The following is a 17,589-nucleotide window of genomic DNA, read 5'->3' on the forward strand; positions in this document are numbered from 1 at the left end:
CCAACGCGAATGTAAACATATTTCTTGCTTATTTTAGTCTAGTTATGGCGCCGATTATGCAGGAAATATTATATAGGTGCTCAATTTTCGATTAATTCTGGATACGCCCATACTCGGTTGAATACACCCCATCTCGTTCGATCTGGGAAGTGAAGCAACTGCAGGCCGGGTTAGTACTTGCATGAGTGACCGCCTGTGAATTCCCGATGCCGTATCCTTTTGCGAATAATTTATGAAGGAATTATACATTATTTATAATCGTGATCAGCTGTGCATGTCAAATGTCAATCCAGCCCAAGAATCAACATTTTTCGAATCAATCGTGAGTATTATCAAAAGCAGTCAAACAGCTTACTTTAATAATGCAAAGTATTTAAATCTTCATCTTCTAAATATTTACAGTACTGAGAACATCTATAAATTTCGTAAATTAAACACATCATAACTTATGAGATCTGAGGAGGCAGTTCACATTTTTATTATTATTATCCCAGTGTCAAAACACGGTTTCCTGCCCCATTGCACTTTTACAAGAAAATCAATCTGAGGGTCACAACTCTCAATCTTTTTGTGTGCAATTAAGAAAAATAATATAGAAATCAAATAATCGTATAATTCTGCATAGTTAAGAAAATTGAAAAGATAAACTCTTGAGTATAAAATTTTTAAGTTCCATAATTATCACACGATTCACTGCTTTTTATCAGAATAATTTATCATACAATTTTCAATCACTTTCACAAATAATTGTTCCCTCTTTACTCCATGGGTAGCACTTGTATCGGTTACCAAGGCCCATACAGGTTTCCCTTGACAACGTCATAGCAACAGTGACGTCATCACAGACGTATGACGTCACAGCACCACTCGACCAGGAGGAATTAGTTTCCATTCTCTGCAGGTTTTTCAACAAACTTCAGAGAATGGGAGAATATTCAGAACCTGGAGGACCCTTTGGTAGGGCCGTCACATAGAAACTGGTGGCCTAGACCTTGTCCACACTTGCCACACAATACCTGTTTAATATTGGGTTCAACAAACGGTTCAATTGTTTATTTCAGAGGTTTTAATATTTACACAGTACAATTCATGAAAACGAAACAAGGCCAAATTTGAATAGAATAGAACATTAGGACCCAATGAGTTTTTAAAAAGAACTAAAGTAACTTACCTTCAAAGCCATTTCAGTTTCATGGTACTTCTTGAGGCTTTGCTTAGTGATCGGCTCGGTGAATGCAGGCCAAGGAGTGCTGTGTTTGTATTTAGCAGCAGACTTGAAGAGAGGGTTCTCACATTTACTGCAAACGTAGGTGCCTGATGTGTGGAGTCATAGTTACTGGAGTCGTAGTTACTGTAGTCATAGTAGCTGTAGTCATGGTAACTGTAGTCATAGTAGCTGTAGTCATGGTAAGTGCAGTCATAGTAACTACAGATTAAGCACTTTGAAGTGGTACCTCGACATTCAATAATCTCAACTTCGAATTATATCATAGTTACAGCAATACAGCATCCAATTACCCGCCGTAAAACAATATGTAAACTATATAGTATATACATAGAAAGCTACATTATATAATGTATATAATGTATAATTACGAAAGTTATAGTATTAAATATACATTAAAGAAGTTGTCTAACCGTTATCGAAGTGATCTTTGTAGACCTCTCCTTTATCCCAACCACAAAACGACATGATGTAGCGATGCTGGGGGAGTTGGAGTTGAGGAACACTTGGGAACCACCGGGGTGGTCTTGCTAGAGCAGCGAGGGATCGAACTAATGTACGTGAGGCAAGTCTTGTTAACATACACTATCTATACAACATCCTGAATATTTGTGAGTTTTTACTTGACATTAAAATAGATTATAACATGAAGATATATTGTAGTTAAATTAGATTATGAAATAATTTTAGTAGAACAATCGGAGAATATAATTAAAACTCTGGCCTGACAAAAAGTAGCAATATTAATATAATATTAATCTCAAAATCATAACACAACATAGATACCTTTATCACATTACATTATTGACTAATGGTACAAGGAAGTATAATAAATATTTAACAAACAAACAATGCAACTTAACTTAGTACTAATTTTACTGTATCAACATATCAAAAGCATAGTCACATTTTTAATCCCTTTATTTTAATCAATAGAAATCTTACACATCATAATAACCTTTAGAAATAAATACTAAAATATACAACAGTTTTTCGGAGTTTCATAGCAAAACAGCAAAAGTTGCTTATCATGCAGCATGTGTAACCGGTTAATAGCAATACATACCTTGTTGTAAGGCTGAATACACTATCGTGGATTTAATAAGATCTTTGAGTTTGATTACAAACAAACTTTATAAATAGACCTGGCTTCTGATCGGACATAATTTATAAATTTAGTCATGTAATATTAATCAATCAGAGTGCTGCAGTAGCGACCAATCAAATTCGTGATTTGCTGTCAGGAATTAAATCAAATATATGTCGCTTCCCCACCAGCAGTCACGTCTACAGGATTTTAATAAAATATATCCACAATATGATGTTAGCACAAACAGCATATCAAACCAGCTCATAGGAAGTAAAATATCTAGTCAAACTACCTACTAACTGGAATTGTTCTGAACCCCTAACACTGCCTCAATTCTGAATCTGATGTCATCATGGTCTGGGAAGAACAAACTATGTTCATTCTGCTGAAGATACTGAAGTAAGAGTCTCATAAAACTTGTTATGTTTAATGTAGGCATCCTGATGACTGGCACTAATCTTGGTCGCTCTCTGATCCTCTGCAACCGCATATTGCGTTCAACTGTTCTGTCTGAAATCTGGCGTGTTCTTCTTTGAGCGGGACGTAGGTTGGGACTTCGATTTACAAGGGATATGGTAGGCACTGTTCGGTTTCTTTGAGTTAAAACGATGGCAGGACGAGTTCTGAGAGAATGGTATGATTTACTTGCTAAATTGTGGTTAAAATTGTTAACTGTAAAGAAAAAATGATACAGTGTACAGTATTTTTATTACTTCTATCCATGTTCAGCTTAACTTGGATAAATAAAATGGATGGACCCCTAAATTTCAACTATAAACATCATTAATTACATACATTGAGAAAAAAAGCAAGGAAGATGATAGTTTAGCCTATACAACTAGTTTACATCTCCAGTCCACAAAGTTTTGTGAACGTCTCAGAATCTCTTAACATTATTTACAAGGCAAGTTAAGAAAGACAAAACTTTCCTCATGATGACGTTATCAATAATAATAATTAATAATAATACTATTTACCTGCGTGGAGTTTGTCTTTTGATGTGAAGACTAATAATTCTTTTCTGTTGTTTCTTTATGTAAATTGAACAGTTTTTTGGCTTCATTCCATGATTCATACTAAAATTTTGAAATGTTTTCATAATCTTCAATAATTTTAGAAGAAAAGGGTAATTAATAGATAAATGAACATTAAGGGGGTATGGGGGGGGGGGGTGGGGGGGGGTATATTCATGGAAATTTTCTCAAAATCGACTTTTTAGTTGTTTCTGATAGAGTGGAGTGATATCTATCAGATGCTTTTAATCAGGAGGTGACCGGGATTCCCGGTTCCGGCAATTTTGAGCTATCCCGGTCCTGGTCCCGGTCATGTCACATTTTCATCCCGGTCCCGGTCAAATGCTGATTTAAGGATTTATGATCCCGGTCCCGGTTCCAGTTAATTCAGGATTCTTGGTCCCGGTCACGGTCCCTCCACTCTTGTTTCTGATAGAGTGGAGTGATATCTATCAGATGCTTTTAATCAGGAGGTGACCGGGATTCCCGGTTCCGGCAATTTTGAGCTATCCCGGTCCTGGTTCCGGTCATGTCACATTTTTCATCCCGGTCCCGGTCCCGGTCAAATGCTGATTTAAGGATTTATGATCCCGGTCCCGGTCCCAGTTAATTCAGGATTCTTGGTCCCGGTCACGGTCCCGGTCACGGTCCCAGTCACGGTCCCGGTCACGGTCACGGTCACGGTCCCGGTCACGGTCCCAGTCCCGGTCACGGTCCCGGTCACGGTCCCGGTCACGGTCCCGGTCACGGTCCCGGTCACAGTCCCGGTCACGGTCCCGGTAACGGTCCCGGTCACGGTCCCGGTCAATCACTCAAATTTGCCGGGATTTTGACCGGGATCTTTTACATAATTTCATTCACTGTGATTTTAAGTTTTTACTTTCATTCATTGTGAATTTCATCTTTAAACAACCTCTGAGCCAAATAAAACAATGTTTAAAATTGCTAAACAAGTTTGAGTAATAATATAAATTATGATCATGTTCACTGCACTGCCCTGCTGTGTAGTGTGTACACAGTGTAGATCAAAGCTATTTCTACTCGGTAACTAATATCGTTACATAACACATAAGTGCAAAGTAACATCAAGTTTTCAACTCAGGCTACGCCCAATTGTCAATTGGAATTGGAGATTGAAACTGTTGAATAATTTGAGGGATCATTGATTGAGGAATGAGGAATGAGGGTGAACCAGTGGCTTAACGAAAGGCCCTGCTGACCCTGCTGTGCAGGGGGGCGCCGCGCCGTCTTAGGGGGGCGCCAAATCGTCGTTTGAATGTGGGACAATTTCGAAAACTTAACTAATGTACTAGCAAAACTGCGCGTTTTGCTCTAGATACACACTTTTTTAGAGATTTTACCGGCGTATTCTTTAAAATCACCTAATTTGTTCAATTTTAGGGAGGGGCACCAAAAGGGGAGGGGGCGCCAACAGGGGGGGCGCTTTTTTCGGCAGGGGGGCGCCAACAGGCAACGTTACGCCACTGGGGTGAACTTGAGTAATCAGTACATGAACATTATTGGTGTAGTACATTAGGCCCATGCCCCATATTGACGGGTTTTTTCTAGTTTTTTCTAATTTGATATTCTAGTTATTACTTATTCAAATTGTTCAATTATAATGTAAATGAAAGTTGCAGCTTTCAATATGAAAATACCAGTTTTGGTCCCGGTCATCCCGGTCATCCCGGTCATCCCGGTCATCCCGGTCATCCCGGTAAAATTGGATTGTTGGTCCCGGTGCCGGTAAATTGATAATCTCCCCAATCTCAGCCCCGGTCCCGGTCCCGGTCAAGTCACATTTTGTATCCCGGTCCCGGTCAGGCCTGAAATCATGTCCCGGTCACCTCCTGCTTTTAATCCGATAGAAAAATATTGTTCCTAGCCGAAATTATCGCCAGTAAAAGGTCAGCGCTTGTGTGTAATTGTATTGCGCGAGCGATTTTTGATCGCGTGCCCTGAAAATCGAGTCTAAAAATCTATCGTCTCTTACATTTTCATATCATAAAATATAATCAATAATACCGAACAATTGCACTGTAAAACATGCTCACGATACACTCAAAATTGCAAATATTCAACGGCTCGTATAATGGGTGATTCTCATCAAAACCGACCCAAAATTACTCTACACACTCAACCTATTGTCATATAATCATTTTTTTAACGATTTGATTAATTTTTGTACAATCATGTAGAGAATTGGGCGTAGAATAACAGGTCATCAAAATATATAACTAAAATATAACTTAAAAATATAAAATTAAGTTTATACTGCTAAAAAAGGCCAAAAACGGGAGGTGTCAGATAATGTTCCACCCGTAACACAGGCCTTTCAGACACTATAACTCATCTTATGATCAATATTTTTTCACAAAACTTTCTGAAAGGCTTATTTATAGGACAGGTAGTACTTCTAACAAGTTTGGAATCTTTATCTTAGTAGATAAGGAAAATTTAGGCTGATAAAGATCTGGGGCGTCACGCCCGTAACAAACCCGTAACGAACCCGTAACACGTTACGGGTGTAACAAATTCTCAAATGTTACACCCGTAACACGTTACGGGCGTAACAATTTCTCAAATGTTACACCTGTAACACGTTGTTGGTGCAACGAATTTGTAATTAATGTAACACCCGTACAGTTGGTATCAAAATGGTACCAATACTAGTAGGTGTGTAATGTAAGTACGATGTACTGTAGTGTCTGGAAGAGTAAATATCTTTCTAGATAGGTATGTGGTTGAATTCTTCATGATTGAATTTGACACGAGGAAGCAATGTTATTCTAGTTCAGCTATTCTCCTCGGTCCTCCGCAGTCCTCCACCTCAGTCCTCCTCTTCATCCTTCTCCTTAGTCCTCCTCCTCAGTCCTCTTCCTCCTCAGTCCTCCCCCAGTCCCCCTCCTCCTATTCAGTACTTCTCATTCTCCTCAGTCCTCCTCCTCCTCCTCATCCTTCTTCTTAGTCCTCCTCCTCCTCAGTCCTCCTCCTTCTCATCCTCCTCCTACTGAGTTCTCCTCCTCCTCCTCCTCCTCCTACCTCTCAGTCCTCCTCCTCAGTCCTCCTCTTTATCCTCCTCCTCTTCCTCCTCAGTCCTCCTCTTCCTCCTAAGTCCTCCCCTCCTCAGTCCTCCTCCTACTCCTACTCCGCGCAGTTCTCCTCAGTCCTCCTCCTTCTCAGTCCTCCTCCTCCTCAGTCCTTCTCCTCCTCAGTCCTCCTCCTCTCTTCACCTCCTTTCTCCTCAGTCCTCCTTCTTCTCATCCTCCTCCTACTGAGTTCTCCTCCTCCTCCTCCTCCTCCTACCTCTCAGTCCTCCTCCTCAGTCCTCCTCTTTATCCTCCTCCTCTTCCTCCTCAGTCCTCCTCTTCCTCCTAAGTCCTCCCCTCCTCAGTCCTCCTCCTACTCCTACTCCGCGCAGTTCTCCTCAGTCCTCCTCCTTCTCAGTCCTCCTCCTCCCCCAGTCCCCCTCCTCCTATTCAGTACTTCTCCTCCTTCTCCTCAGTTCTGCTCAGTCCTCCTCCTCAGTCATCCTCCTCCTCAGTCCTCCTCCTCTTCCTCCTCCTCCTGGGTCCTCCTCCTGGGTCCTCCTGATCCTCATCAGTCCTCCTCCTCCTCCTCATCAGTCCTCTTCACTAGTCCTCCTCCTCAGTCCTCCTTCTCCTCATCCTCCTTCTCATTAGTCCTCCTCATCCTCCTCATACACCTCCTTCTCCTCATCAGTCCTCCTCCTCAGTCCTCAGTCCTCAGTCCTCCTCCTCAGTCCTCAGTCCTCCTTCTCCTCCTCCTTGTCCTCAGTCCTCCTCATCAGTTCTCATCAGTCCTCATCAGTTCTCCTCCTCCCCAGTCCTCCTCCTCCTCCTCATTGGGCATTTTCCTGGGTCCTCCTCCTGGGTCTTCCTCCTCCTCAGTCCTCCTCCTCATCCTTCTCCTTAGTCCTCCTCCTCCTCAGTCCTCCTCCTCCTCAGTCCTCCCCCAGTCCCCCTCCTCCTCCTCCTATTCAGTCCTCCTTCTTCTCAGTTCTCCTCAGTCCTCCTCCTCCTCCTCCTCCTGGGTCCTCCTCCTGGGTCCTTTTGGTCCTCCTCAGTCCTCTTTCTCCTCCTACTCCTCAATCCTCCTCCTCCTCAGTCCTCCTCTTCCTCCTAAGTCCTCCCCTCCTCAGTCCTCCTCCTACTCCTCCTCGTCCTCAGTCCTCCTCATCAGTCCTCCTCCTCCCCAGTCCTCCTCCTCGTCCTCAGTCCTCATCCTCCTTCTTCTCAGTTCTCGTCCTCCTGGGTCGTCCTCCTCCTCAGTCCTCCTGCTTCTCCTCCTCAGTCCTTCTCCTCTTCCTCCTCCTCAGTCCTCTCCCCTGTCACCCTCCTCCTCTTCCTCCTCCTCCTCCTTCTCCCTTTCTCCTCAGTCCTCCTCCTTCTCCTCAGTCCTCCTCCTTGTAAGTCCTTCTCCTCCTCCTCCTAATCCCCCTTCTCCTCAGTCCTCCTCCTTCTCCTCAGTCCTCCTCCTTCTCAGTCCTCCTCCTCCTCAGTCCTCTTCAGTCTTCCTCTTCTTTCTCCTCAGTTCTCTTCCTCCTCCTCAGTCCTCCCCCAGTCCTCCCCCAGTCCTCCTCCTCATCTGTCCTCCTTCTCCTCCTCAGTCCTCCTCCTCCTCTTGAGTCCTTCTTCTCCTCCTCCTCCTCCTATTCATTCCTCCTTCTCAGTTCTCCTCCTCAGTCTTACTCCTCCTCAGCCCCCCTCCTCTTCCTCCTCAGTCCCCTCCTCAGTCCCCCTCCTCCTCTTCCTCTCTTTCATCTCTCAATAATTTGTTCAATTTATTATTATTGTTGGTGTTATTGTTTACATAATTTATTGTTATATACTAAAATGTTTTTAAACGCATTTGAGTCTGACTCGAAATGTGCTCAAGAATTTTTGTGTTTAACAAAGTTTTACTCTCCAGTAATATGGAAAAGTTGTTACATGATATTTTTCATAAATGAATTGATTTTCATCCCTTTTTATGCTATTAAATAATGTGTAGACTATTCTTTGTGCCTAATAAAGGATTAAAAGTTTGAGAAAGGACCATGGTCATTAACCGGGCTACCCATTTCTGCAGATAGCCTGTTACAAATTGTGGAGAACATTTAAATCAAAAGTTACAATTTTAGTCCGTTTTTGTCCGTTCGGTACCCTATTTTCTGAAAACGGACAAAAATTAACGGATAAAAACGGACAAAAACGGACAAAAAATAACATGATCCCCCCTACACTTTCGTAAATTTACATTATGTAGCTTAAACTTTAATCGTTTTACTTTGTACAGGTGAAATTTATAAAAGATGATGAATGGGTGAATAATGTACATCAATAAAGTAATAAAGTATACAAACAATCCGTTTGTAACGTGTTACAGGTGTAACATTTGAGAATTTGTAATACCCGTAACATGTTACGGGTGTAACATTTGAGAATTTGTAATACCCGTAACGTGTTACGGGTGTAACATTTGAGAATTTGTTATACCCGTAACGTGTTACGGGTGTAACATTTGAGCATTTGTTACACCCGTAATGCGTTACGGGTGTAACATTTGAGAATTTGTTACACCCGTAATGCGTTACGGGTGTAACAGAAATCGTTACGGGTGTAACACACTTAATTGCCAATTACTCATTAATTGGTGGGGCAATATCTGACCCCTATACATATTTAAGTAGAGGAACTAACCCGATTTATCATAATGTAATTTTTTTCGTTCTATGACCAACTTTCAAATCCCGTGTTTTTTGGGTCGGTTTTGATGAGAATCACCTCGTATATGAAACTTAGCGACTTACACTCAGTGTACACCCAGTGTTAACCAGTATTACACACTAGTAAATTCTACGTAACGCGCGAAAACAATAATTCTGTAGCGTTTTCATTGTCACATCTCACATCGACGGGAGGGTGAACCAGTGGCTTAACGAAAGGCCCTGCTGACCCTGCTGTGCAGGGGGGCGCCGCGCCGTCTTAGGGGGGCGCCAAATCGTCGTTTGAATGTGGGACAATTTCGAAAACTTAACTAATGTACTAGCAAAACTGCGCGTTTTGCTCTAGATACACACTTTTTTTTACCGGCGTATTCTTTAAAATCACCCAATTTGTTCAATTTTAGGGAGGGGCACCAAAAGGGGAGGGGGCGCCAACAGGGGGGCGCTTTTTTCGGCAGGGGGGCGCCAACAGGCAACGTTACGCCACTGGGGTGAACTTGAGTAATCAGTACATGAACATTATTGGTGTAGTACATTAGGCCCATGCCCCATATTGACGGTTTTTTCTAGTTTTTTCTAATTTGATATTCTAGTTATTACTTATTCAAATTGTTCAATTATAATGTAAATGAAAGTTGCAGCTTTCAATATGAGAATACCAGTTTTGGTCCCGGTCATCCCGGTCATCCCGGTCATCCCGGTCATCCCGGTAAAATTGGATTGTTGGTCCCGGTCCCGGTAAGATAGAAATTATTGGTCCTGGTCCCGGTCCCGGTGCCGGTAAATTGATAATCTCCCCAATCTCAGTCCCGGTCCTGGTCCCGGTCAAGTCACATTTTGTATCCCGGTCCCGGTCCCGGTCCCGGTCAGGCCTGAAATCATGTCCCGGTCACCTCCTGCTTTTAATCCGATAGAAAAATATTGTTCCAAGCCGAAATTATCGCCAGTAAAAGGTCAGCGCTTGTGTGTAATTGTATTGCGCGAGCGATTTTTGATCGCGTGCCCTGAAAATCGAGTCTAAAAATCTATCGTCCCTTACATTTTCATATCATAAAATATAATCAATAATACCGAACAATTGCACTGTAAAACATGCTCACGATACACTCAAAATTGGAAATATTCAACGGCTCGTATATGAAACTTAGCGACTTACACTCAGTGTACACCCAGTGTTAACCAGTATTACACACTAGTAAATTCTACGTAACGCGCGAAAACAATAATTCTGTAGCGTTTTCATTGTCACATCTCACGTCGACGGGATTAAACGCGCGCGCGCGTAACAACTTATCTTACTGCTAACTCAGCGACTAAACACACAACGACTTAGACAATTGACAGATGATTAAACAATTGTGAGTTATGACGGACTTATCTGTATGGGTCAACTACTGAAACTGTATTGTTTACTATCTTATTCATTATACTGGACATGAGATGACAAAGTATCTTAAGCAGCACTTTATACCCCCACTTAGAACTTGATTAGTCACGAACAATAGAATCATAAAAAACCAATACAATAAAACATCTTAATCAATAAATGCCTAGCAGCACCAGACAGCAGCCGTGTACCTTTTTCGACTCCGTGGAGTCCCTGATGGACTTTTGTTTACTTTTGTTAGTAATCGGACCAACCTTTCTTTCTCGAAACATGTATCCTATTGTATTATAGTATTAAGATGTGAAGATATACTAGATATTACAACGAAATAGAGGTATACCAAATTGTCCCTTGATATTAACCGTGTTGATGGTTTTAAATTTTGTATGTTGTAAGTATTTAAGTTTGTGAAGCGTTTACTCCTCCCCCTCGGCAAGACAGTAAGATTGTAGATTAATGATAATAATTGTCAAATGACGTTATATATTATATAACAGTTATAAATGTTCAATAGTTGTAGAGCAATTTCAAGAGTGGTGGTCCACAGGGGTCCGAAAAAGCCGTACAGGCACTTGGGTCCTTATCCTTGTCACTAATCTCAATTGGATTCGGTTTACACAAAACATGAACATTTAGACATACACATTGACACGATATTTATTAGAAAGCAAAAAGTACAAAATAATACGTGCGTGCGCGGCTTGAGCCACGCCGCATAAGAACGGATGCGTGCAGGGGCTGGAGTACGCCGCGCTTGTATGTAGATTAATGAAATGTTGCATTGTAAATATTTAGAATTGACGATATATTATGATCTAATAGTAAATTTTACAAAGCTGGCTTTAGATTTAGGTAAGATTATACATTATAATTTATTTTTTAAATACCACGGATAGTTTTAAATTTATTTCTATTTGTCGTATAATCATAAACAATTTAATCCTGTTTTCAAGAATGCGCGGCTTTAGCGGCCGGTTATTGACTTATACATTAAATTGAATTTTAAATAGAAATGTGAATATATTAAAATTTAAAACTTTCAAAACGGAGGCTTATAAATATTATTACATTATGATTGTAAAATAAAGGATAAAATTTTAAATTTGTTTCACTAAAATTTGTTTCACTAATATTCTTGATTCTATTAGTAAGTTGGTTTTATTCTTTTCTTTTATGTTAGTAGCAGTTAGCAGCAGTTAGTAGCAGTTAGTAGCAGTTAACAACAGTTAGTAGCAGTTAGTAGCAGTTAGCAGCAGTTAGCAGCAGTTAGTAGCAGTTAGTAGCAGTTAGCAGCAGTTTCTTTGCACTATGGCACCCCTGTGGAGTGGTACTTTAGAAGCGGTATTTCTGGTACTAGAAAAGCTCTTACAGGCAACTGGTTCCTTTATTGCCAGCCGTTTTTAGTCAAAGTAATGTCCCATTTCTGGTCTCAGAACATGCGCAACTAAAATTTTCGTATGCCAACGAATTATTTGTATCACGTCGTGACCGTACCCCCTGTCATTGCACAGAGTGGTTTTGTGTCGAAAGTCAAGAATGACGAAAGGGCTACAACGGTTTACAACCTGAAACAAAGCATTATGGACTGTTGATTTATGAAATTTAAACATTTAGAATACAAGTCAGTAAATGAAATATTTTAAAAATAACTTTTACTTCTGCTTTGGAATTTTTATTTTATTTTTGAATTCATTAGTTTTATTTATTTAGGCTCACCGCGCTATAGTCGGATCCCAACCGTTCTAAAAGGCTATCTCGTTAGCTTTTCGTGTTAAAAGCGATTTCTCAACGGTTATCACCTCTCTAGATGATTCTTAAAACATTTGGACACTATTGCATTTTTGAAAAATATGCAATAGTGGTGTTTTCGGCCACACCCTTTTTCAGGGTTTCGCGGTCAGTAGAATTTTTGTATTTCAGCCCAGGAAGGTCTTAAAGACTATTCCGATACACCAAAATGTGCCTAATAGCCACATTTATATACAACTTATGAAGCAACATATACCTTAAAATGCTTCGTTTTGGAAATATGGCCGAAAAACGGTTTTTGGCTAGACGCAGTTCATAATTTCCGTGATTTTTGGCATTTTCGCCTAGGAAGGTCGTACAGACTATTCTGATACACTAAAATGTACATAATGGCCACATTAATATACAACTTATGAAGCAACATATACCCTAAAAGGCCTATTTTCGGAAATGTGGCTGAAAAACGGATTTTTGCCGAGCGAAAAATGACAATATTCACAAATGGGCTATTGGACTGTTAACTAGAACGGTCTTAAAGACTCATGAGCAACATAGCATTTGTAACAAGATGTAAGATGACTCACTTTGTGTCCAGAAACACCTACAAAAATTGGAGAATGATCTACTTTATTGGGCATCTCTCTTAATGGGCCAGGCCAGCAGCATATTTGTGTCTTACGAAAGGGCAATTTTTCAAAATTAAGGTTTCTTAAGGTCAAAGGGCCGGCTGCTAACAGCAAATTGTTTGCAATTGCCGACCCATGCACATCATATAGTTATTTAGTTATACTGAAAAACGCTCACTTTAGGAGTCATCAGCAAATAAGTTTAACTAGTACTACAGCATGATTTGTGAAAACTCCAACAATTAATTTTCATTGGCACCAATTTAAATAGAATGTGTGCCAGACCAAAATTCAACTTCAAACTTTTTATTTATTCATGCCATAAAACCATGATATATGTACCAAGAATACCGGGCCTAAAATAAATCGGCACTGGATCCGGGCCAGACTGTTGCTTGACCGCTGACCAGTACCCCACGTTATAATTATGATTTATTTCGCTGCCTCGACCAATATTGGTCTGTAATCCCTGGATTGAGATCTGTTGGCTGCAGTTTAATTTAGCTAATTTCCTATAATACCGCAGTGGTTTGGTTCCCACTTCAGAATGACCCCCATATTCTTTTTAGTCGCATAGATTTTCCCATCGTATGACATTGCGTGTCATTCCCTCGTTTTAATCAAATGTTGACTGTTTAGTTCTTCTGTTATTACAGCTGTGAGCTGCCTCGAGATCTTTTCTGGGGCATGGGCTATATATATATTATATATATGGACACGTTCATAAAAAGGTGGCACTAGAGATTGATTTTTCACTGCCAAAATTGTGTGAAGCATTTTAAAATACTTGTATCTCAAGGAGTATGCTATGAAAGTTAACCAAATTTTAATATGTGGTCCAAAAAGAGTCAAATGTCACATAATTAAGTCATTCATCTCTTTATATCTGTTGATTGTGCAGATATGAGCCAGAAATCACAAAATATTCATTTCTTGCACCTCTAATGATGAATTTACATTCTGTGAGTGTGTCCTGCTTCTCAATGTGATTATTGAACCTTTTTGAGATAGTTGAGTGTTAAAAGTGCAAAGAGTCACCGGTTAAATGTGGAGTTATGATGCAATTATCACACACAGGGTTAATTCTGACTAATTATTTTAGTATGGTGAATGTGATATGAATATCAACGGAATGATTGTAATAATGAACTCTATCGATCACAATTATAGCATGCTAACTAATATTTAGAGAATTTAGATGGTTAAAAGTGCCATAATGAGTCAAAAATCACATAAATGAGCATGTATTGAAATGATGCTGTATCAGGGGAATGTATCACTTTTTGGCTCTATATCAGGTTGATATTCATAGTAAATCTGCAGTGATTTGTTGTGACACTTGTTTATGGTCATGGAGAAGTTCGTTATTAGAGTAATAGTGGAATCAATAATCACAAAACACTGATTTTAAACTGAGTAAACTAGGCAAGTACTTTTACTACTCAAGCCATGATAATTTTGTCTCCATAATGTGACAAATGAATCAATCAGTATAAGTAACGTATAATACTTAATTGGATTTTTGAATTGTGATTATCGATTCATTACCTTTCCTTTCAAAATGTCATTACAACTTGAACATTACATATGATTCAATTGTCACACTTTAAAGAAAATGACATATTTGGTAGCTAAATTGTGTGATTTTTGAATCATTTAAGCACCCAGATCAAAAATTATCGCTCAAAGACCTTCAATATGGTATACCTTACCTGGTAAGCTTAGACATGGATTCAAAAATCACATAATAAGATTCATAGAATGAATATAAATTGTCATATCGTGCACTTAATTTAAGGCTTACTATAGTGTGACTTAATAGCGCACCTTTAACGAAAATGTGACTTTTGAATCATATTAACTGGTTTCAATACTATTTAATACTATTTTGTACCCTAAAAAATGATAAAAAGCCAATAAAAACGTTAGATGATTCAATAATCACTGCTCAAAATAGGCTCATTTCCAACGTTTAAGTTGTGATTTTTGACTCATTTTGGCACCAATAACAATTTTAGATAAGACATTCCATTCCTTACATGCATTATAGTCACCATATCAATTTTGGCTTCTTTGTGAATATTACTTTTCAGATTATTTAGTGTTGATTCATCTTGCATTTCTAATTGTGTGACTTTTGACTCATTGGCACACCAATAACGATAACTCCTGTAATATAAGCACTAGAGACTCCGTGATTTCAGGATCATGAAATTTAATCGAATTTCTAAAGGTATAGATAGATATATCAACCAACAAAGAGCAATGACTATTTTTAAAACGCATTTAAAAAAATCAATCTCTAGTGCCACCTTTTTTTGAACGTGTCCATATGATAGAAGGTCTCGAGATGCTGATTAAGCTATTTAGGTTACACATGTGAAATTTTTCCAGCTTTGGGTAAAGTGGACTTTTATTTAGAGCGGGGAGGGGATCTTAATGACCAAAATCTGAACGATCTCTTACTTACGGGAAACTACGGATCTCGGGCCTAATAGCTGACCCAGTTTTTAATGAGAGGCTGGAGTATGGACCTAGATGTCAACGTGAGGATATCATGAGGATTCAGGATGCTCTGCCTGCCTTTCATGGGGTTTTGTAACCCCGAAAGCTGGTATATCTTATCTCAATTAACCTTGGTTACATCCCGTGCTGTTTCGAATATATAATTAGATTTATAGGTCCAACTCCAATATCAAGCAAAAAAGTCTGATCTCCGGTACTGCGATGTTACACTTACACGATTTCCGACGCGAGGATCTCCGAGGTCCGATCTTAAAGTTGGATTTCAGAGCCAAAAAGAAAAACCTAAGCCTTGGTGCTATCTTTGAGAGTCAATATTGGTCGAGGCAGCGAAATAAATCATAATTATAAAGTGGGGTATTGGTTAGTGGTCAAGCGACAGTCTGGCCCGGATCCAGTGCCAAATTATTTTAGGCCCGGTATTCTTAGAACATATCATGGTTTCATGGAATTAGGAATAAATAAATCAAAAGTAGAACTTTTGTCATTACATTTTGGCTAAATTGGTGCCAATGAAAATTAATTGTTGGAGTTTTCATAAATCACGCAGTAGTTAAACTTATTTACTGATGACTCCTAAAGTGAGCGTTTTTCAGTATAACTATATGATGTGCATGGGTCGGCAATTGCAAACAATTTGCTGTTAGCAGCCGGCCCTTTGACCTTAAGAAACCTTAATTTTGAAAAATTGCCCTTTCGTAAGACACAAATATGCTGCTGGCCTGGCCCATTAAGAGAGATGCCCAATAAAGTAGATCATTCTCCAATTTTTGTAGGTGTTTCTGGACACAAAGTGAGTCATCTTACATCTTGTTACAAATGCTATGTTGCTCATGAGTCTTTAAGACCGTTCTAGTTAACAGTCCAATAGCCCATTTGTGAATATCGTCATTTTTCGCTCGGCAAAAATCCGTATCAGAATAGTCTGTACGACCTTCCTAGGCGGAAATGCCAAAAATCACGGAAATTATGAACTGCGTCTAGCCAAAAACCGTTTTTCGGCCATATTTCCAAAACGAAGCATTTTAAGGTATATGTTGCTTCATAAGTTGTAAATAAATGTGGCTATTAGGCACATTTTGGTGTATCGGAATAGTCTTTAAGACCTTTCTGAGCTGAAATACAAAAATTCTACTGACCGCGAAACCCTGAAAAAGGGTGTGGCCGAAAACACCAGTATTGCATTTTTTTCAAAAATGCAATAGTGTCCAAATGTTTTAAGAATCATCTAGAGAGCTGATAACCGTTGAGAAATCGCTTTTAACACGAAAAGCTAACGAGATTCCGTTTCGTCTCTGACTACTAATAGAAATTTATAATTGAAATGAATTTTCGAGTAGTATATATGTATAGTAAAAAGCGTATTTTACATAGCATGTTTAATTTTAATGAGTTTATTGTCGGATGTTCAAGTTTAACTATATGTTTATTATTGACATACGTTGCATGCCACTTTTCGCGCGCGAAGCGCGCGCCGCCGAAGGCGGAAAAATAATAATATCTCTGATATTTGGATACGAAACATGTATCAAGTTTATTATTATTCATTTAATTGTAGTATGGCAATATATATTATAAACTATTTGAAAATATGAATTTGCCAAAGTGAAAATGTATTTATTTATAATACTTTCCGGGAATTATATGCACTAAAATTCGTGGACACTGAGAGCTGATAATTTGCAGATATTTCCCGCAAGAGAAGCGACGGCCGACGGTATTATCTTGTCATACGTTGTATGACACGCCGCGCACGAAGTGCGCGGCTCCCCCTGTATCGTCGAAGTGAAGCGACCGTGGGGGTCACCACGTGATACAAATATTATCAGCACACATTGCGAGTCACCTCATACTGGCTGGCGGCTAGTTTCAAAACAAATAACAGTTGAGCTTTATATATTACACACTTCATTGTATAATGCGCACGCGTATCACATTACACATCTTTCAATCGGAACCGAAAAAATATTATTACAAATAATACCTTGGCTTCTTCGGGCCGCAAATTCCCTCCAGTAAGCTGACGGGAATTATTACGAGCGGCCCGAAGAAGCCAAGGTATTGTTGTAATTGTATTATAATATTTTTTCCATTAATGATGGACTAAACCGGTGCACGCTACTTCGCAGCACTTTGCCTCGGGTACTTTGCGGCGCGCGCAACTTCGCATCGACGACATTTAGACCAATATTATGTTTCCGTTGACGGATGTTGCTCCGAAATATTGCAGTTGTGTTACGGACATTTA

The 17,589-nt window shown here is 39.6% G+C and overlaps 1 protein-coding gene, 1 long non-coding RNA gene and 1 pseudogene across 2 annotated transcripts; 1 reads left to right on the plus strand and 2 right to left on the minus strand.

The window, feature by feature from the left end:
- The first annotated feature begins 99 nt into the window (after positions 1-99).
- Positions 100-218, plus strand: LOC134817683 (5S ribosomal RNA; annotated as a pseudogene).
- A 137-nt stretch (positions 219-355) lies between these two features.
- Positions 356-15,752, minus strand: LOC134816647 (methionine-R-sulfoxide reductase B1-A-like). Its single transcript, XM_063825589.1, has 4 exons — positions 15,743-15,752; positions 1,639-1,828; positions 1,172-1,314; positions 356-1,016 (listed from the first exon to the last, which is right to left on the minus strand). Exons 2-4 carry the CDS (start codon positions 1,805-1,807, stop codon positions 882-884), a joined length of 447 nt encoding a protein of 148 aa, XP_063681659.1. The 5' UTR covers positions 1,808-1,828; positions 15,743-15,752; the 3' UTR covers positions 356-881.
- LOC134817112 (uncharacterized) lies at positions 1,951-3,399 on the minus strand. The gene is made up of 2 exons (XR_010160469.1): positions 3,293-3,399; positions 1,951-2,938 (listed from the first exon to the last, which is right to left on the minus strand). It is a non-coding gene; the product is annotated as an uncharacterized LOC134817112 (long non-coding RNA).
- Positions 15,753-17,589: the final 1,837 nt, after the last annotated feature.

The sequence above is a fragment of the Bolinopsis microptera genome, chromosome 6 (genome assembly GCF_026151205.1).
Source record: "Bolinopsis microptera isolate Bmic1 chromosome 6, MBARI_Bmic_1.0, whole genome shotgun sequence".
NCBI classification, from domain to species: Eukaryota; Metazoa; Ctenophora; class Tentaculata; order Lobata; family Bolinopsidae; genus Bolinopsis; species Bolinopsis microptera.